This window comes from Ictalurus punctatus, chromosome 5 (assembly GCF_001660625.3).
Source record: "Ictalurus punctatus breed USDA103 chromosome 5, Coco_2.0, whole genome shotgun sequence".
Lineage (NCBI taxonomy): Eukaryota > Metazoa > Chordata > Actinopteri > Siluriformes > Ictaluridae > Ictalurus > Ictalurus punctatus.
Genome location: NC_030420.2, coordinates 30,389,923 through 30,405,884, shown reverse-complemented (window position 1 = coordinate 30,405,884; position 15,962 = coordinate 30,389,923). Strand labels below are relative to the sequence as shown.

Sequence of the window (15,962 nt, the reverse complement as noted above, 5' to 3'; positions counted from 1 at the left end):
AGCTTAGGGATGAAGCTGTTTGTTAGCTGTTAGCATTGTTGAAAGAGGCACTGATTTACCACGAGTAACTAAAATCAGTGTGTGGTTTGAAACTCAGGAAGACGAGTTTATACTTTTCTACTTCAACTTCAGTGAAAAATGTGCAGCTGTAGTGCAACTTTTACCACGGAATTCATTTAGATTTAACTGTGCTTTTAATTAAGGAAAGAATTTGGCTGAGGCGGCGTCTCTAAACGATCTCTACTGCGTGCCACAGTGAATTTCGCAGATTTAATCTTCTGTCAGACTTTTTGTTTTGCACACTTGACCTAATATAGGGAACGCTCAAGCGAGAAGTAGTGAGCAATGTTTCGTTCTCATAAACACACTCGTTTCTCACGTGTCAGAGGTTATCGTATTATACACAGCGTGACAAAATCCCCCAGCAATTCCTGTCTCCTTTTCCTCTGTCTACATGCCTCTCCTCCACTCTCTCTCTCTCTCTCACTCTCTCACCCTCTCTCTCTAACTTTCTCTCTCACCCTCTCCCCCACTCTCTCTCCCTCACTCTCTCTCCTACTCTCTCTCTCTCACCCTCTCTCTCTCCCGCTCTCACCCTCTACCCCACTCTGTCCCACCCTCTCTCCCACTCTCTCTCCCCCACTCTCTCTCTCTTAATATCTCTCTCTCCCCACTCTCTCTCTCCCCCACTCTCTCTCTCACTCTCTCTCTCTCTCACCCTCTCTCCCACTCTCTCCTACTCTCTCTCTCTCACCCTCTCTCTCTCCCGCTCTCACCCTCTACCCCACTCTGTCCCACCCTCTCTCCCACTCTCTCCCCCCACTCTCTCTCTCTTAATATCTCTCTCTCCCCACTCTCTCTCTCCCCCACTCTCTCTCTCACTCTCTCTCTCCTACTCTCTCTCTCACCCTCTCTCCCACTCTCTCTCTCCCGCTCTCACCCTCTACCCCACTCTCTCTCTCACCCTCTCACTCTGTTTCTCTCCCACCCTCTCCCCCACTCTCTCTCTCTTAATATCTCTCTCTCCCCACTCTCTCTCTCTCTATCTCTCTCTCCTACTCTCTCTCTCTCACCCTCTCTTCCACTCTCTCTCTCCCGCTCTCACCCTCTACCCCACTCTCTCCTACTCTCTCTCTCACCCTCTCTCCCACTCTCTCCTACTCTCTCTCTCTCACCCTCTCTCTCTCTCCCGCTCTCACCCTCTACCTCACTCTGTCCCACCCTCTCTCCCACTCTCTCTCTCTCCCACTCTCTCTCTCTTAATATCTCTCTCTCCCCACTCTCTCTCTCCCCCACTCTCTCTCTCTCTCCTACTCTCTCTCTCACCCTCTCTCCCACTCTCTCTCTCCCGCTCTCACCCTCTACCCCACTCTCTCTCTCACCCTCTCACTCTGTTTCTCTCCCACCCTCTCTCCCACTCTCTCTCTCTCTCAATATCTCTCTCTCTGCCACTCTCCCACTCTCCCACTCTCTTGCTCTCACTCTCTCTCTCCCCCAGCACACTCTCTCTCTGTCTCTCTCTTTCAGCTCGTTGACATGCCTGAATGCCAACAGTCTGAGACGGTGCATAGGGGGAAAAAAATGCAGTTTGCAACTTGTGTGCGGTATTTTCATAAACTCAGCAGTGACCGTATTATTCTTTAAACATCCCCAGCTGTTCCCTGCTCACAGATATGGTGACTCATAAAGGTGGTCTTTTATTATTGCTCCCGGTGTGTGTGTGTGTGTGTGTGTGTGTGTATATATATGTGTGCGTGCATCTTGGAATGAAGGTTGAATGCTTTCTGTGGGTTGCAGTATATCCCATTGCAGGGGGAACACATGTGCAGCGGTATAATAGGATTAAATGCAATTCGACCCCTGTAAAGCTTCGTTGGCACATTCTCACTCGCTCGCTCTGCCTCGGCTGACTTTCACTCACACACTGCACCTGTGGTTGCGCTCACACACACACACACACACACACACAGATTTGTATGAGGATCAGTTTCCGAAAAAACCTGTAACGCTCTCATTAAGTGCTTCTGTACGGTGACCAGACGTTCACCTCGCCAATCTGATCAATCAGCGGAACTGTGGGACCTTTCAATCCGAAACACTGACATAATCGCATTTCTTGCGTCTTACCTTTTTAAGATGGCCGGTTCGCGTCCCCACGAACACCACCGTATGATCTCCGTAGGTGTACGCAGCCACGGAGGCCATGCCGTCCGTCCGTTCGTCGTACAGCGGCGTCCCCTCGATGACCCGCAGCCCTCCGAGAGGCTGATTCAGGACCAGGCCGCAAAAGTCATCGCCGATCTGCTTTGGCTGGAGAGCAGAAATAAGAGCAGTCAAGAGTTACAGTCTGTAAAATAGGACATACGCAGGCACTTTTACTACGTCGCTGTTGAATTCTCAAATCTGATTGGTCAGAAAATGTGGATTCATAATTCATAACCGCAGCTACAATTCAAAATAAATTTTTTGAATTAAGGTTTAGATTAACATGCTCATTCTAGGGCTGGGTGATATATCGCTATATTATCCATATCGTGATAAATAATTACACAATACATTTTTCTGAGATATCGTTGGTATGGCGATGTCATTTCTTTAACGTTTTTAATAATTACAAATGAAATGGTACTGAATGGAAGCCAGTGATTTGGCGTCATTCAATCTTCTTTGTCTTCGTACGCATTCAAGAAAAGTTTTTTTTTTGTCGAATTTACTACCGTTTTGCAGTATTGTAGAAATGTCCTCAGGTATCACGATACGATGTTTCTGTCCTATCGCCCAGCCCTACCTCATTCTAATACACTGTCGTTTCTATAGCAACAACTTACACAAGGACTTGCATAACGGATGCTCTGCGTAAACGGATTAAAAGCCGTGACGCTTTTTAACAAAAGAAAAACAAATTATCGTTCGTGGCAAAGGTTTCTGTAAGGAGACGTTTATTTAACATTTATGGAAGGAGTCTCCAGTGTCAGGATTTTGTTTTCCATCTTATTCCTCATCAAGAGAAGGCAGTGAGGGGAATGATGGAGTATGGCTTCAATGATATAAAAGATAACAGATAACTAACTTGTATCATGGACGTTCCACAACATTAAATATAATTATAATGGATTATAAATTAATTATAAATGTATTCCTTTCTCAGTGCGTTTCTGGGTTGTTGTTGTTGTTTTTTCTTTCTTCGCAAACGACATGTATATACAATTAGGCATTTAACTGAAATTCTTTTGAGCAAAAAAATTATTATTGCAATTATAAGACGAAGGAAATTACTACCAGCCTGAACATTAAATAAATAAATAAATAAATAAATAAATAAATAAATCATCTGATATTGGGTGGTTATCATGGGCTGTGCCGCCAAGCTGAACCGTTATGTTCTATTCAGGAAAGGATTAGGCATGAATAATTTTTTTTACTAAAAAGAAGGAATTACTAAAAATGCTTTATTTAAAAAAATCCGTTTCCCCATGTGGACCTTTATGTGCTTGCCTCAAATTTATTAATTACAGCAAAAAAAAAAAAAAAAAACACTTATATTACTGAGATACGAGTTCAGGTAATTGTATTCCGAGAGTGACAAGGTGATTTTACTTGCTGTCACTTCTCCTCATGTCTTATTTAGACTCCCACCCACTCACACACACACACACACACACACACACGCCATCAAAATGAGTAACAAGCATACCATCTTCATATTCCCGCAAATATTGTTAATGGTACCACTAACGGAACTGAAACCATGATATACTGAGCAAAATAAAATGTTACGCTTATTGCTATAAAATAAAAAGGGTGAGTCATAGCCAATAGCACTTACAGGTTATAGCACAACCGTGACTGTAACTAGCAATGATGACACAGAGGTTTGGATTTTGTTACTTTTACAAGGTTTTGGGGGTTTTTTTTTTTTTTTTTTTTGCATATGTAGATGCTAAATAAATTCAATTTGAAAACAGGAGGTAGCTTACTACGTGAGAGGAGAGAAGCCCTGTCAGTAAGAGGCACAAAAGCGAGCGCTTTGCTATTACACACATCCATGACACACACACAACCAACATGACATCATCTAGCTCTGTGCCTCACTCTGCGTGAGGAGTTCATCACTCTCGATGTGGCCTTTCCGGTGGAGAAGAGAAGAAAAAAATAAGAAAAACGTATTCTAAAAATCTCTGTCTGTAATGGGCTCCAGCTGTGACATGGAGGAACGACACGAGCGGTTCGGGAAGACTTATTTGAAAATCAATTGCGTTAGCGAACATCTGCAGGATGGGCTAATGATGATGTCATCGAGCGCCGACCCACTCTCGAGCTCCTCCGGTGAACTATCGACTCCCTGCGAACGTTTAAGCCTCCCTCGACTCTCTCCATCTCTTTCGGTCCTGCCCGCCAAGGTCTCGTATCTCACAACACACACACACACACACACACACACACGTACGGTTGTCTTACCATCCTTGTGAGGACCTACCACTGACTATTATTAACGCAGCTACATATTTCATACCTAATATAATATGGTTAGATTTATACCTACACCTAAATCTAACCCAAACCTTAACCTCAGGAACCAAAATTGAAGCTTCTGGCTATTTTAGGTTTTAAAATAAAAGCGGCAAGGTTTTTTTGGGGTTTTTTTAACGCAGTTTTCTTTGTGGGGACCAGCCAAATGTCCCCATAAGGTCAACGTCATCAGATATTCTTATCCTTGTGGGGACAAGTGGACATTCACAAGGAAAACTTTTTTTTTTTTAGGTATAAAACCTGCAGCTTGTGTGTTTTGTCTTGCTGGTCCCCACTAAAATGTCCCCACAATGTCAACAGATTCCTATCTTTCTGGGCACCTTTGACTGTTCCCACAAGGAAAATAGCTTCTTCACAGAAACTGGAGCTTTTATTTAAAAAAAAAAAAGAAAAGAAAAGAAAAGAAAGAAGAAGAAGAAGAAAAAAGAGCCAAATGGTGTACATGTTTAGGATCGTTTTTAAATGTTAGTAGGGTCCAACAAGACAAATTTTCGCACAAGGTCAAAAATGGCAGATATTCCTAACCTTTGTGGGGACAACTGGCTGGTAAGGAAAAATGCTTAAAAACTGCTTTTATTTGAAAACCAAAGCCAAAAAGATTGTGTGTACATGTATGTGTGTGTGTGTGTTAGCATGTTTTTATATCGTTTTGGGGACCCGCATGATAAATGTCCCCAACAGGTTAAAACTGGCAGACAGTCCCATCCTTCTGGGGACAACTGACTGGTCACCCATGAGGACAACTGCTTTTAAACTAAAAAAGAGAAAGGAATTGTGTGTGTGTGTGTGTGTGTGTGTGTGTGTGTGTGTGTGTGTGTGTGTGCATGCGCACAAATGTGTTTTTATATCTTAGTGGGGTGGAACAAGAAAAATGTCCTCAAGGTCAAAATGATATTCATATCCTTGTGGGGTCCCCACTAACACAGAGAAACATCCGCACATGCACACACACACACACACACACACACACACAGAGCCAAGCTCTGAGGTCAGCCTGCCCTCCTGATGACATCACCTCCAATACACTAATAACCTGCCAGCGTTTTTATCCCCAGGTGTTTTATTTAAAGCCCCGCTCCCTCACTTCGGTTCGATAATTCACACGCTACGATTTCGATTATCTATTACACTCATCCTTGAAGGTGACGCAGCACTTTTTTTCTACAGTAACGTCTCAATTCTTTTTCTTCCCCTTTCTCTAAAATGAAGGTTTGTGGTCACGACTGGTGTAACTGGAGCTGATCCTGGATCAGAAGAAATGGAAACAAACTCTGGTCTCCGTGCTGCCTTCGTTCTTTGTTCCAGTGGCCATCTTAGGGATCGTAGGGTGTGTCAGAGGGCTGAGTGTGTGTGTGTGTGTGTGTGTGTGTGTTTTCGCAGGGAGGGGCGTGCGTACAGGAGCGCCTTGTTTTTTTCCGAATGCTTATGAAGAATAAATGCAGTAAACGAGGCGAGGCCAGGCGGCTGGCACGCACAGCCTCGTTATGAGGTGCAGGGTCGCTGCCGCGCATCCGAACGGCCTAATAATACCCTAATAATATGTGCATCAGTCATGGGGAACCCTGGAGCTACCTCATAAAAACAAGCACAGCCACTCCTCCATAGAAGAAGCAGGTCATCGTGCTCGCTCTTTCACTTGCTCTCTCACTCTCACTCACTCTCTCTCTCGTCCATCTGTTCCGCTCGGCCTTGAAGGTGTTGTGCCATTGTTCTCCGCACAGCGTACAGAGCTACACAAATCATTGTCTCCATCACAATAACGAGCTCTTTGCAGAAAATTTCCCATGACCTGGTTCCAGTTTTTGGCTCCATATGAATGTAATACGATGCTGATGGGAAGGAGAAACGCTCGGGGTGGGAGAACGTCTGCAGATATACTCATGTTAAATTTAATACATACAATACTGTAACTGAAATCTTCTTTTTACGCAGTATAAAATTTTGGTGATTATGTCTACTCTATGTGTGTGTGTGTGTGTGTGTGTGTGTGTGTGTGTGTGGAGTTTCACGTTCTCCCCATGCCTGTCTAGGTTTCCTCTGTGTTCTCCAGTTTCCTCCCACCTCCCCAACGATAACACTGGCAAGTAATAAGCTCAAGTAAATTGCCCCTAGGAATAACAGTGTGTGAACATCCCGCATTCCCGGGATAGGCTCCAGATCCACCAGAACCCAGACCAGGATAAAGCGTTTACTGGACATGAATGTTTGACTGGAATTAGTGTAATAACGCTCATATACAATGTCAAAAAGCAGCCATTTTGGGTAATTGAACATAAAAAAAATAAGTGCAAAAACTAGAATTAACACCTATTACTGAAAATGCAAATAGGTTACTGAACAATAACTAATAGCCCAAACTGTACTGTACTATAACAGTACTATAGCCAAAACTGTGCTAATAAATAATACACTACAGTAAAATCACGCCAAATCCTCATAATCTACATCAAATGTATTAAATATGAATATAACAAACTATTACAAATAGTTCAAAGCCTTTGACTGAGAAATCACTGTGGTACAGTGATATATTATATACTCAGTTAGATTTGTACATAATGGTTCAACAGCAAAGCACGATTTAAAAGCCATGGCTTAATACATGGCTTTGCCTCATAATTCAAATTTTGGACAATTTAATACTTTTGGGTAATAGTTTGATAACTAAAATGTAATTTCTACAGGCATTGGACATCCTGGATGATTGAATATCCAACATTTATCATATATATATAATTTTAATAAAAAAAGAAAAGAAAAAAGCAAATAAACCAAAATGACTTGGCATGAAAAAAGAGGAAATGCTAAAACTGCATAATTTCTTAAAGATATTGAATAGTACTTCAAGGACTAGTATAAAAAGTTGATAGCGTTGTCAAATCACTGAACGACAAAAATCAGAAAAGAAAAGTACTGACAATACTCGTGTTACTCTCAGAAAAGCAGGTTGTGACACATTTTAAGACCGTGCGACGTTAATACCGTATCGTAATGCCACCCAGCCGTAAATACCGGTACTTTCCGAACCGTGAGTTTGGAAAACATATCAGAACGGAGGGTAACGCGAGCAGCTGTTCGCAATATTGCTCAATGAAATAATATTAAATTTCTCTGAGAAGTTCGAGTACAACCAAAAAGCCAAAAATTGCGAGGTCACATCATGTCGTGCCTTTATATTTACTGAAAAGCGTCATGCTGAATGGGATTTGTAGACAGTCAGATGTGGAAGGAATCCAAAGGCAAGCCGCAAGGCAAATAAATAATATAAAGTCATAACCACAGCTGTTATTCATCTTCTTTTTTTTTTTTTTTCTCTGGCAATTATACGAGAGAAAAAATATTTACCCTTTTCGTATCAGCGACGCTCTTTAGAGCTCCTCGGAGGTGTTTATGTGAAGAAGACACCCTCGACTCAAATGTCATACCACGTTCGACGTTAGCTATCGCTTTGCGCTAGAAGATAAACTCGGCTTCTTTGCTGTTTATCTTCGACGGTTTTTCATCACGGATTGATTACATCAGATTAAGACATGTAATGATTTTAAACAGCCTCTATCATCCACACACACACACACACACACACACACACGGGCGCATGCTACTGATCAGCCGGCCTGCGTCGGGTCATAATAAGGTCACAGAGTATCAGGTCCACAATTGACCTTTCCCAAAAACAACCAAAGAAACGGGGTATTATTGATGGAGCATTGATTAAACAGAACAGAGTGATACCGAGGCGCACTGTACGTCAGGAAAATCTACCATCGAAGGAAGATTATAAATAGAAGCAAGGCGATGTACACCAACGCAACAAACTACTAACCAGGGTTGTCAGTCCTGCATGCTTAAAAAAGAAAAAAAAAGAAAAGAAAAAGTCGAACCAATAATAATAATAAATAAAATAAAAAAACGACAATTTTCCTGAATATTCAGTAAAATAGTCTGGTATTTATTATACATGTTGATATAAATAAAGAATATCTATGTGAGTCAATGTGTGGGAAAATAACCCTCACCAGCTAGAGCTGGGCGATATGACAAAAAAACATATATCATGATACTTGATATTAGGTCAATTATATTTGCCTACAAAATAGTATTAAACACTGAAAAAAGGAAAAATAAAATTCTGTAAAAAAAAAAAGATTCAAAACAGTTAAAAATTTCTTAAAAGATTTCACAATAGTGTATTGTGTCATAATTGATCCCAATATCAATATTTTATCGTCACATATGCCTAGATACAATAAAAATGATTAAATGAATCGTGTTAGGATTAAATGAAGCTATCAGTTACAAATAACTAGCATTGTCAAAAATAATTTTTTCAACAACCGTATACCATTTTGACTGAAAGCAGTAGAGACAGTAATGGGTCGTACTATCTGTCATTAATACGTGCCATCAGTAGCCATCTTGTGACATTAGTGCTATATGGTTTATCTGGGTTGAAATCAAACCTTATAATAAATACTAACATCACAACAATATGTTCAAATATACAGGTGTCACAACTGTTTTTTAAAAAATGAGAGAAAAATGGGTATCCGGGTATTTGAGTTTCCTACAAGGATTACCCAAGCAGGCAAATAAAATCGATGTTGCCTCCATTTTAAGTAACAAATTCCTGAATACTTAATAACAAGGTTTTTATGTTTGGATACCTGATGAAATTAAATCATTTTTACATCATATTTTACATGTCTGCACTTGTCAATCTAAATAATGGAAGGAGAAAAAGCTCTCACCGTGTTGATGCAGGGAAGCTCCTTATTGAGCAGCCAAGGCAGAGAAAGCCTTCCCTCTCCACGGTAGCAAGACTTGATCCTCTCACGCATGGCCAGGTTGATCTGATGAAGGGTGAACAGACACAGCACGGTCTCACGAGGTGGATTTGCCCGGTTCTTCTGGCCTTGTGAGAACACCACAAAGAGCACATCCTCATCCTCGGACAGCCCCAGAGCCTGAGCGAGTGCCTTGCCCGGACGGTGCTTGTACGCAGCCTGAACCAGGCGGTATTCCACACCGTCCTTGGTGCAGCCGAGCGGGAACTCGACATAAGAGTAGAACTCTGTGTCATTGGAGCACATGCGGACAATCTTGGAGGTGAAAAACTTCTCGCCAGTGGCGTCCATTTGCGTGAGCTGGGTGTCTAACTGCAGAGTGAGGAAGTAGATGTAAGTCCGACTGGCAAAGCCATAGACATAGTAGATGTCAAAGGCAGGATAGAGAGACAGCGTGTCTGATGGGATCTTGATCTGGGACGAGACAAACTCATCCTGGTACACCAAGCTGAACATGCTTGCACTCTCCTCATCCTCCACGAGTTTGCGGCTGGACAACGTTGGAAAGTATTCAGACTTGCCATCGATGGCAGCACCAATGAACAAGCGGCCGTCTCCCTTCTTTCTCTTCTTCTTTGGATCATCGTCATCATCGCCCACTACCACTCCGGCCATGCCATCCGCCTCCCGAGCTCCTGAAAGGTAGTGCTCTTTGCGCAAGTGAGGCTCGCCCAGCTTGAACAAGTCACCCAGCCGCAGGAACTGGCAAACTCCCTGCCAGATGGTGCCACAGGCTACCAGCCTGTTGCTAGCATAGTCTATCAGCAGGAGCTTGTTGATGTTATCGGAAAATTCCAGCTTGTGGGCGCATGCCCGGACACTGGGTGGAGGGTAGCACTTGGCGTTGTCCTCTATCGGACCAGTCTGGTGCGAGCGGAGCTCGGTCAGGTTCTCAGAGAGCTTGTAGATGCGATTCACGGCTCCCACAAACACTTCACCTGTCTTGCGGTGGACAGTCAAGTGCGTCAAACTTGTGTCCTTCACCCGGAAGGTGCTTGTTTCCGGAGGTTGCTCTGTGGGGGTCATCGGGAATGGTGCAACCGTCCCGATGACAAATGCAGTGAAATATGTCAGCAGCCACGACAGCATCATGGTTTCAAAGCTTTCTTTTGAAGAGGAGGGATGAGACAGAGCTCCTTCCCTCAAACTTTTCACAGATTTTCTTTTTGAAGCGGTTTCAGTAGTTCATGTCTAAAACAGGAGACAAAAAGAGAGAAGGCTGGGTTAGTTTCCAAATGGATTACGAGGGGAAAAAAGCACTGGCTTATCTTTAAAAGTTTAATTACATTAACCTAAAGGAGCGAACATTTTACAACCCTGTGTTCAGATTTTCCAGCACTTCTGCAGGAGTCCCACACAAATTTGTTTTGCCTGCGCCCCATTTTGGAGGCAATAATGTCTTGGAGTGGACAGCTGGGCCTGGGGTAAGGGGGCCTTGGAGGGGGTGAAAGTATTGATCGACTGGCTTCTATTGATGCCGAGCCTCGTCACTCCCGCTCTTCTAACTCAATGGATCGGCTAATAAACCTTTACAGGCATCACTACCACTAATCCACAGCACATTTGTTAATTAGGCTGCAACACTTGACCAGTCAAGAGGGAACACGATGACAAGGCCCTAGGCAAACGGACAGAAAGGAAGGGAGAGTTCAAACCATGCCATGCACATTTGTATGGTATATTATGTTAACAGCTCGGGATCTTTAACATAAGTGGCCTGTAGATCAAACGCCTTGCTTTTCAGCCCCATCACCACTCCCCCGAGTGCACAGTGGCAGGAATGAAAGTGCTCCTTCCAGCTCTGCCTTTCCTCACCTCACCCTTTCACTCACTCGCTCTTTGTTTCTCACACTTTGTCCCTCACACACTCCCTCTTTGTCAGTCTTTCTCATCTTTTCTTCCCTTCCATCTCTCACCATCATTGTTTCAGTTGTTTTCTCTCTCTCTCTCGCAGTAGGGAGGGTTAGGGAGGGTCAAGCTAAGATCACACAGGAAGAATGAGCCTTTACTCAGACCTCGGATTCAGTGGTTTGAGGTTTCAGAAGGACTTTCCGGCAGCTGGCAACACCCCCTGATCCAGCCTTCAATTTGGGCCAGCGAGACTCTAACCCAGGCCATTGCCAAGTCATTCTGTTTTAGTTTCAACTTTCCTTCAACGAGGTGATGTAAATCAAAGACGGCACGCTGGCAGCACGACTGAATTCCAGACCTGCGAGATCCTATCAGAGGCCGCTCTCGCCACGGCTGAGCCTAAATTTGTTTTTATCCACCCAGGCTTTATAAATAGTCCGAAGCAAGAATGCCTGTATTATTCGACGGATCCTATACGCTAACGTGAAGGGGAAGTATGAAAATTGCCCAGGCGCTAATCAGGATAATGCACCACTGGCCTTTAGAGCACTAATGAACCCTAATTAATCCAAAAACAACACTCTTATGAGCTCGCATTCCCTTCATTTAGACTGGCAAATAGTCCAGGAGAAATGATTCAGCACCAGTGCATGGGCTGAACCACGTTCGGTTTTTTCGACGCTGGAGTTAATTGCCCATTGTAATCCAGTGATGGATTGTAACACATTTCCTGAAGAGCGTAAGACACTATTGAGCTGCAATCAAGGTGATTTGATTAGCACAGTGGTGGCACAGGCTGGTGCCAGGGGGAGGACGCCAATCGCCAAAATGTTGCTGCTTCTTTCCCAAAGATGACGGCTGCAGCGACAGGCGGAATTTAATGACTCAAACTTGCATTGAAAAGGTAGGTATTTGCCTTTCACATCCTAATAAGACTCTATTAGTGCCATTCTGCTTTGTGCATCTAGTTTACATGAAGTTAAAATTCACTCGCTGGGTGGTGAAGTTAAGAAGCACTAAAAAAAAAACAAACCCATAATTACTCAAATATTAAATCCTTACACATTTCCAAAATCTTAACAGAAAAAGTAAAATAAATGTGAAGAAACCATTTGCAAGAAACCTGTATAAGACACCCCCACATAAGTATTTGCCCCCTTGTGGTTTTTCAATCCAAAACAAGACACGACACCCTGAATATCTCGTTTGCGCCTCGTTTTCTGTGCTAATTTACACCCAGCGTATCCTCTCTTCAGTCATCGCTGTACGCCACTTGTGAAATACTTGTGAGATCTCGACGAGATCAATCGATTGGAGGAAATAAATGACAGCGGACACTGAAGCCTAGCCCACATGTACGACGCTACATTAGAAGCCATCGCATATCATGTCTCGCGTTGCAGAGCTGGAGTTGCATCCGCAATATTAGCCTGCATACATGTACCACTGCAGTGAAAACATCATGTGGAAATTTGAGGTAAAGAATATTATTATGGTTCACAAAAAGGCTTGAAACCTGATATATAAATCCATAACAACAACCAGAAAGAAGTGGGCGAGAGAAAAAAAAACCCCTCAAGAGTGTGAGAGAAAGATCATCTAAATCAAGGACTCCAAAACACTAGTCTCTTCACACCACTTTTGTAATGAGGGTCAACAGCACTTGATTAGAAAGAAGGGGGGTGGGGGGGTGGGGGGGATTGCTTTTCTTACGGGATTTGGAAGCGAGGATCACTTTCACACACTTTTGCACACACACCTATTACAGCACTGAAGCCAAAGAACGATACTACAGAATAAAAATAGATGTAGATGTAAATATGTGGAAGCTTCCCATGTGTGCAGCTTGGCCATTGTCATGGATTTGTGCGCTTCTGTCCAATTCAGTTAGAGCAACAGTGTTTCCAACAGTGACGGGCCTCTAATCTCACACGCGATGGCAGATGGAGACCCTGTCTTCCCAAACTCCAAATCCGAATGTGGCCAATTGTCTTCTCATGAGGACAACATGAGGATAACAGGAGGACAACATGCCCAACTCTATCCTCCAGGTGGCAGATCCTTCGGGTGGCACATGCCACAGCTGGTATTTGAACCTGAAATCAGTGTAGCATGTAGAGGACTCCTTGTGTGGCATGTGTTCAGAAGTATCCCTTTACGACCTTAACCGGAAACCCCAGCACTGTTTATTCTCGATCACCCTTGAAGGTAAACCTGCAGTTTCTCCTTTAAATGTCCCTTCCATCAACTACAGTGAGAAAACGCCCAAAGATTCATTCTGACTGCAGATCCCTAATGAACTGTACGTGCATCCTAAACTGGACGCTCTGTAAAAGACCTCCGTTTATATGCACGGTACATCCGAATCCAAAGTTATGCGCGACCAGGGGTGCGGGAGGGGGTGGGCGCAAGGTTTAGTGTCAACAATACCATAACAATGAGAGGCCTGTGAGTCTGGGCAGCGAATTCAGCTATTTTAATCACGCCGCTTGTGTTTTAAATTATTTCCATCTCAGCAAAACGTCCTTCGAGTGCGATCTAGTTCCTAGTTTTCATGTGTTCTAGTGCTACCGACATTTAAAAAGCCATTGTTTTGGGAATAAGACAAGAAATACAGGTTATACATGCGTATGTTCTGCATCCTGGCTGAAACTCTGCTGACTATAAAACACTATGAAAAAAAGGTCGAGTCTTCCTGCATCTGCATCAAACTATTAGTTTGATGCCAATCTAACCTCACAATTATTCTAAACAGATTTAAATAGATTCATAACGGCGTTTTCTTACCGGATCGCTTTAAAAGGAGCACATCATGACCCAAACACTATTAAAAAAGATACCCTTTCTTTTCATTAGACATCAGTTTCATCCAGCTTCAATCGGGTCATTCTATTCTGAATGAAAAAGTTTTATATACCAGACCTCTCAGTCTGGTTATGAACAGCTTATTATCATTAGGCTTCATTTAAACGCAGCTAGCGATGAGTGCAAGCTCTACAATAAAAAGACTGAAGATATATGTTTACACGCCTGTAGATGCTTCATTGAAATCTGCACAGCCGAGGCTGGTATTTTCGCAGTCCCAACTCCGTATCATGACGTCTACATCTCCAAAATCGATCCCCCGGCTGACAGACGTACAATTTTCATAACGCTCTCTTTCTGTATCTGTAGACAGAGATGACTGGGTTGAAAACTACATCTCGGCAGCGTTTGCACGGCTCAGGATTGATGGCAACTGGCACAGCACGGAACATTCTCCACATAATCATAATACTTCCCTCGTGGCTATTCCTTTCTATGCAAATACGATCACACACCGAAAAAAAGAGAAAAATCGAAAGGTAAAATAAAATCCTGCTCATTTGATACCGACAAAGTTCCCGCCAATTGTAATAAACTGTATCTTTTGGCAAGGCGATACTGTTACTATGTTTTCCAGTATGCTCCACGGCTCGGTTTCGAACGAGTCAAAGCAGGTCAAGGCCTTCATATTGGACACAAGTAAAGTCAAGTTTGAAATCCACATGTTGTGTAATGCAGATCTGGTGACAGAACAAACAATAGTCCTGGGCACGGTGAAGTACAAGGGTCACGAGAGGCCAGTGAGGGAAATCACTATGAGCTCCCGGATAGCTTCCTCTTTTCTGTTATCCTAGTGTTGGGTGTCATCCTGCAGGAGGCCGGGGTCAAACCTTCTATTTCACTCTCTCTCTCTGCCATTCCTCAAACAAGCAACAGGATCCGAGTGAAATGAAGAGCGTGGCACCGCAAGCCTGTTCCAGAATCTGACCTGCGGATTTGTAAGCTCGATTTACTTACACCCAATTCCACCCGAGGCTCATTTAACCTCTTGTGCTTCTTTACATTTCCAAACCCTCGGGCTTATTACCCAGCGAAACAATGCAACGTTCGTGTCTTTTGCTCGCTCATGTCATCTCAATAACCACTTTATCCTGGTCCAGATGGGCATACGCTCTTGTATAGTATGCCAGTCCATCACCTTCATACCTCAAGGCACTTAAAGGCCATTTAACTTCATCAATCCACCTAGCAGCATGTTTTCATTTAGCTTGAGAACCTCTAAAGAAGAATTACTACTAGACTCTTTACTATTAGAACATACAAAAAAAAAAAACTGAACCTACAGAAGTTCTTATTGGCACTTTATCAAAATTATATAATGTGCATCATGGTATTTTTGCCATATCGCATATAGCCCTACTTGGCAGGAAGGTCAAGCTAACCAAATTTAGCACTGGTACACGATTATGCTAGGGATCACTTGGCAATGGATTTGTTACCGTATCACGTCAGTATTTTCTGTCTCTGTTATGATAATGAAACGGTATTAAAACATGAAGTGTGTTCCCGCATTTTAGATTTTGCCTTGCGCCACCGTGCAACGAGTACTAACGATTAGTAACTAACCGTGTATTATTAACAACGAATAACCACAAATACTACTCTTTTTTTTTTTTCTCGCAAATCCATTTTCCATTTCAAAACAATGACCATGCGATCAGCTGAAGCCTTTGCCACGATGCAGCAAGAAGGTTACGTCTTTACCCGGTCTTTATCACTTCCATCAGCACGTGCTGAGCTCCGTCGAATAACCTTTTCCTGCCATATGTTGGGGAAGCGAAAGAAAAATCCACCTGTCTGCACCGAAGAAAAACAAAAGATCTCATTAAAGATATCGGCGAGGACTGATCTATCTCTCAGTATGGAAACTGT

At 43.0% G+C, this 15,962-nt stretch overlaps 1 protein-coding gene across 1 annotated transcript in view; it reads right to left on the bottom strand.

The window, feature by feature from the left end:
* plxna3 (plexin A3) overlaps positions 1 to 15,962 on the bottom strand; it is a 194,902-nt gene that overhangs the window by 169,859 nt on the left and 9,081 nt on the right. Inside the window, exons 2-3 of the mRNA XM_053680416.1 lie at positions 9,279 to 10,565; positions 2,128 to 2,310 (exon numbers count right to left, since the gene is read on the bottom strand). Coding sequence (XP_053536391.1) covers positions 2,128 to 2,310; positions 9,279 to 10,466 — 1,371 coding nt within the window. The 5' untranslated portion in view covers positions 10,467 to 10,565. The remainder of the gene's footprint in view (positions 1 to 2,127; positions 2,311 to 9,278; positions 10,566 to 15,962) is intronic.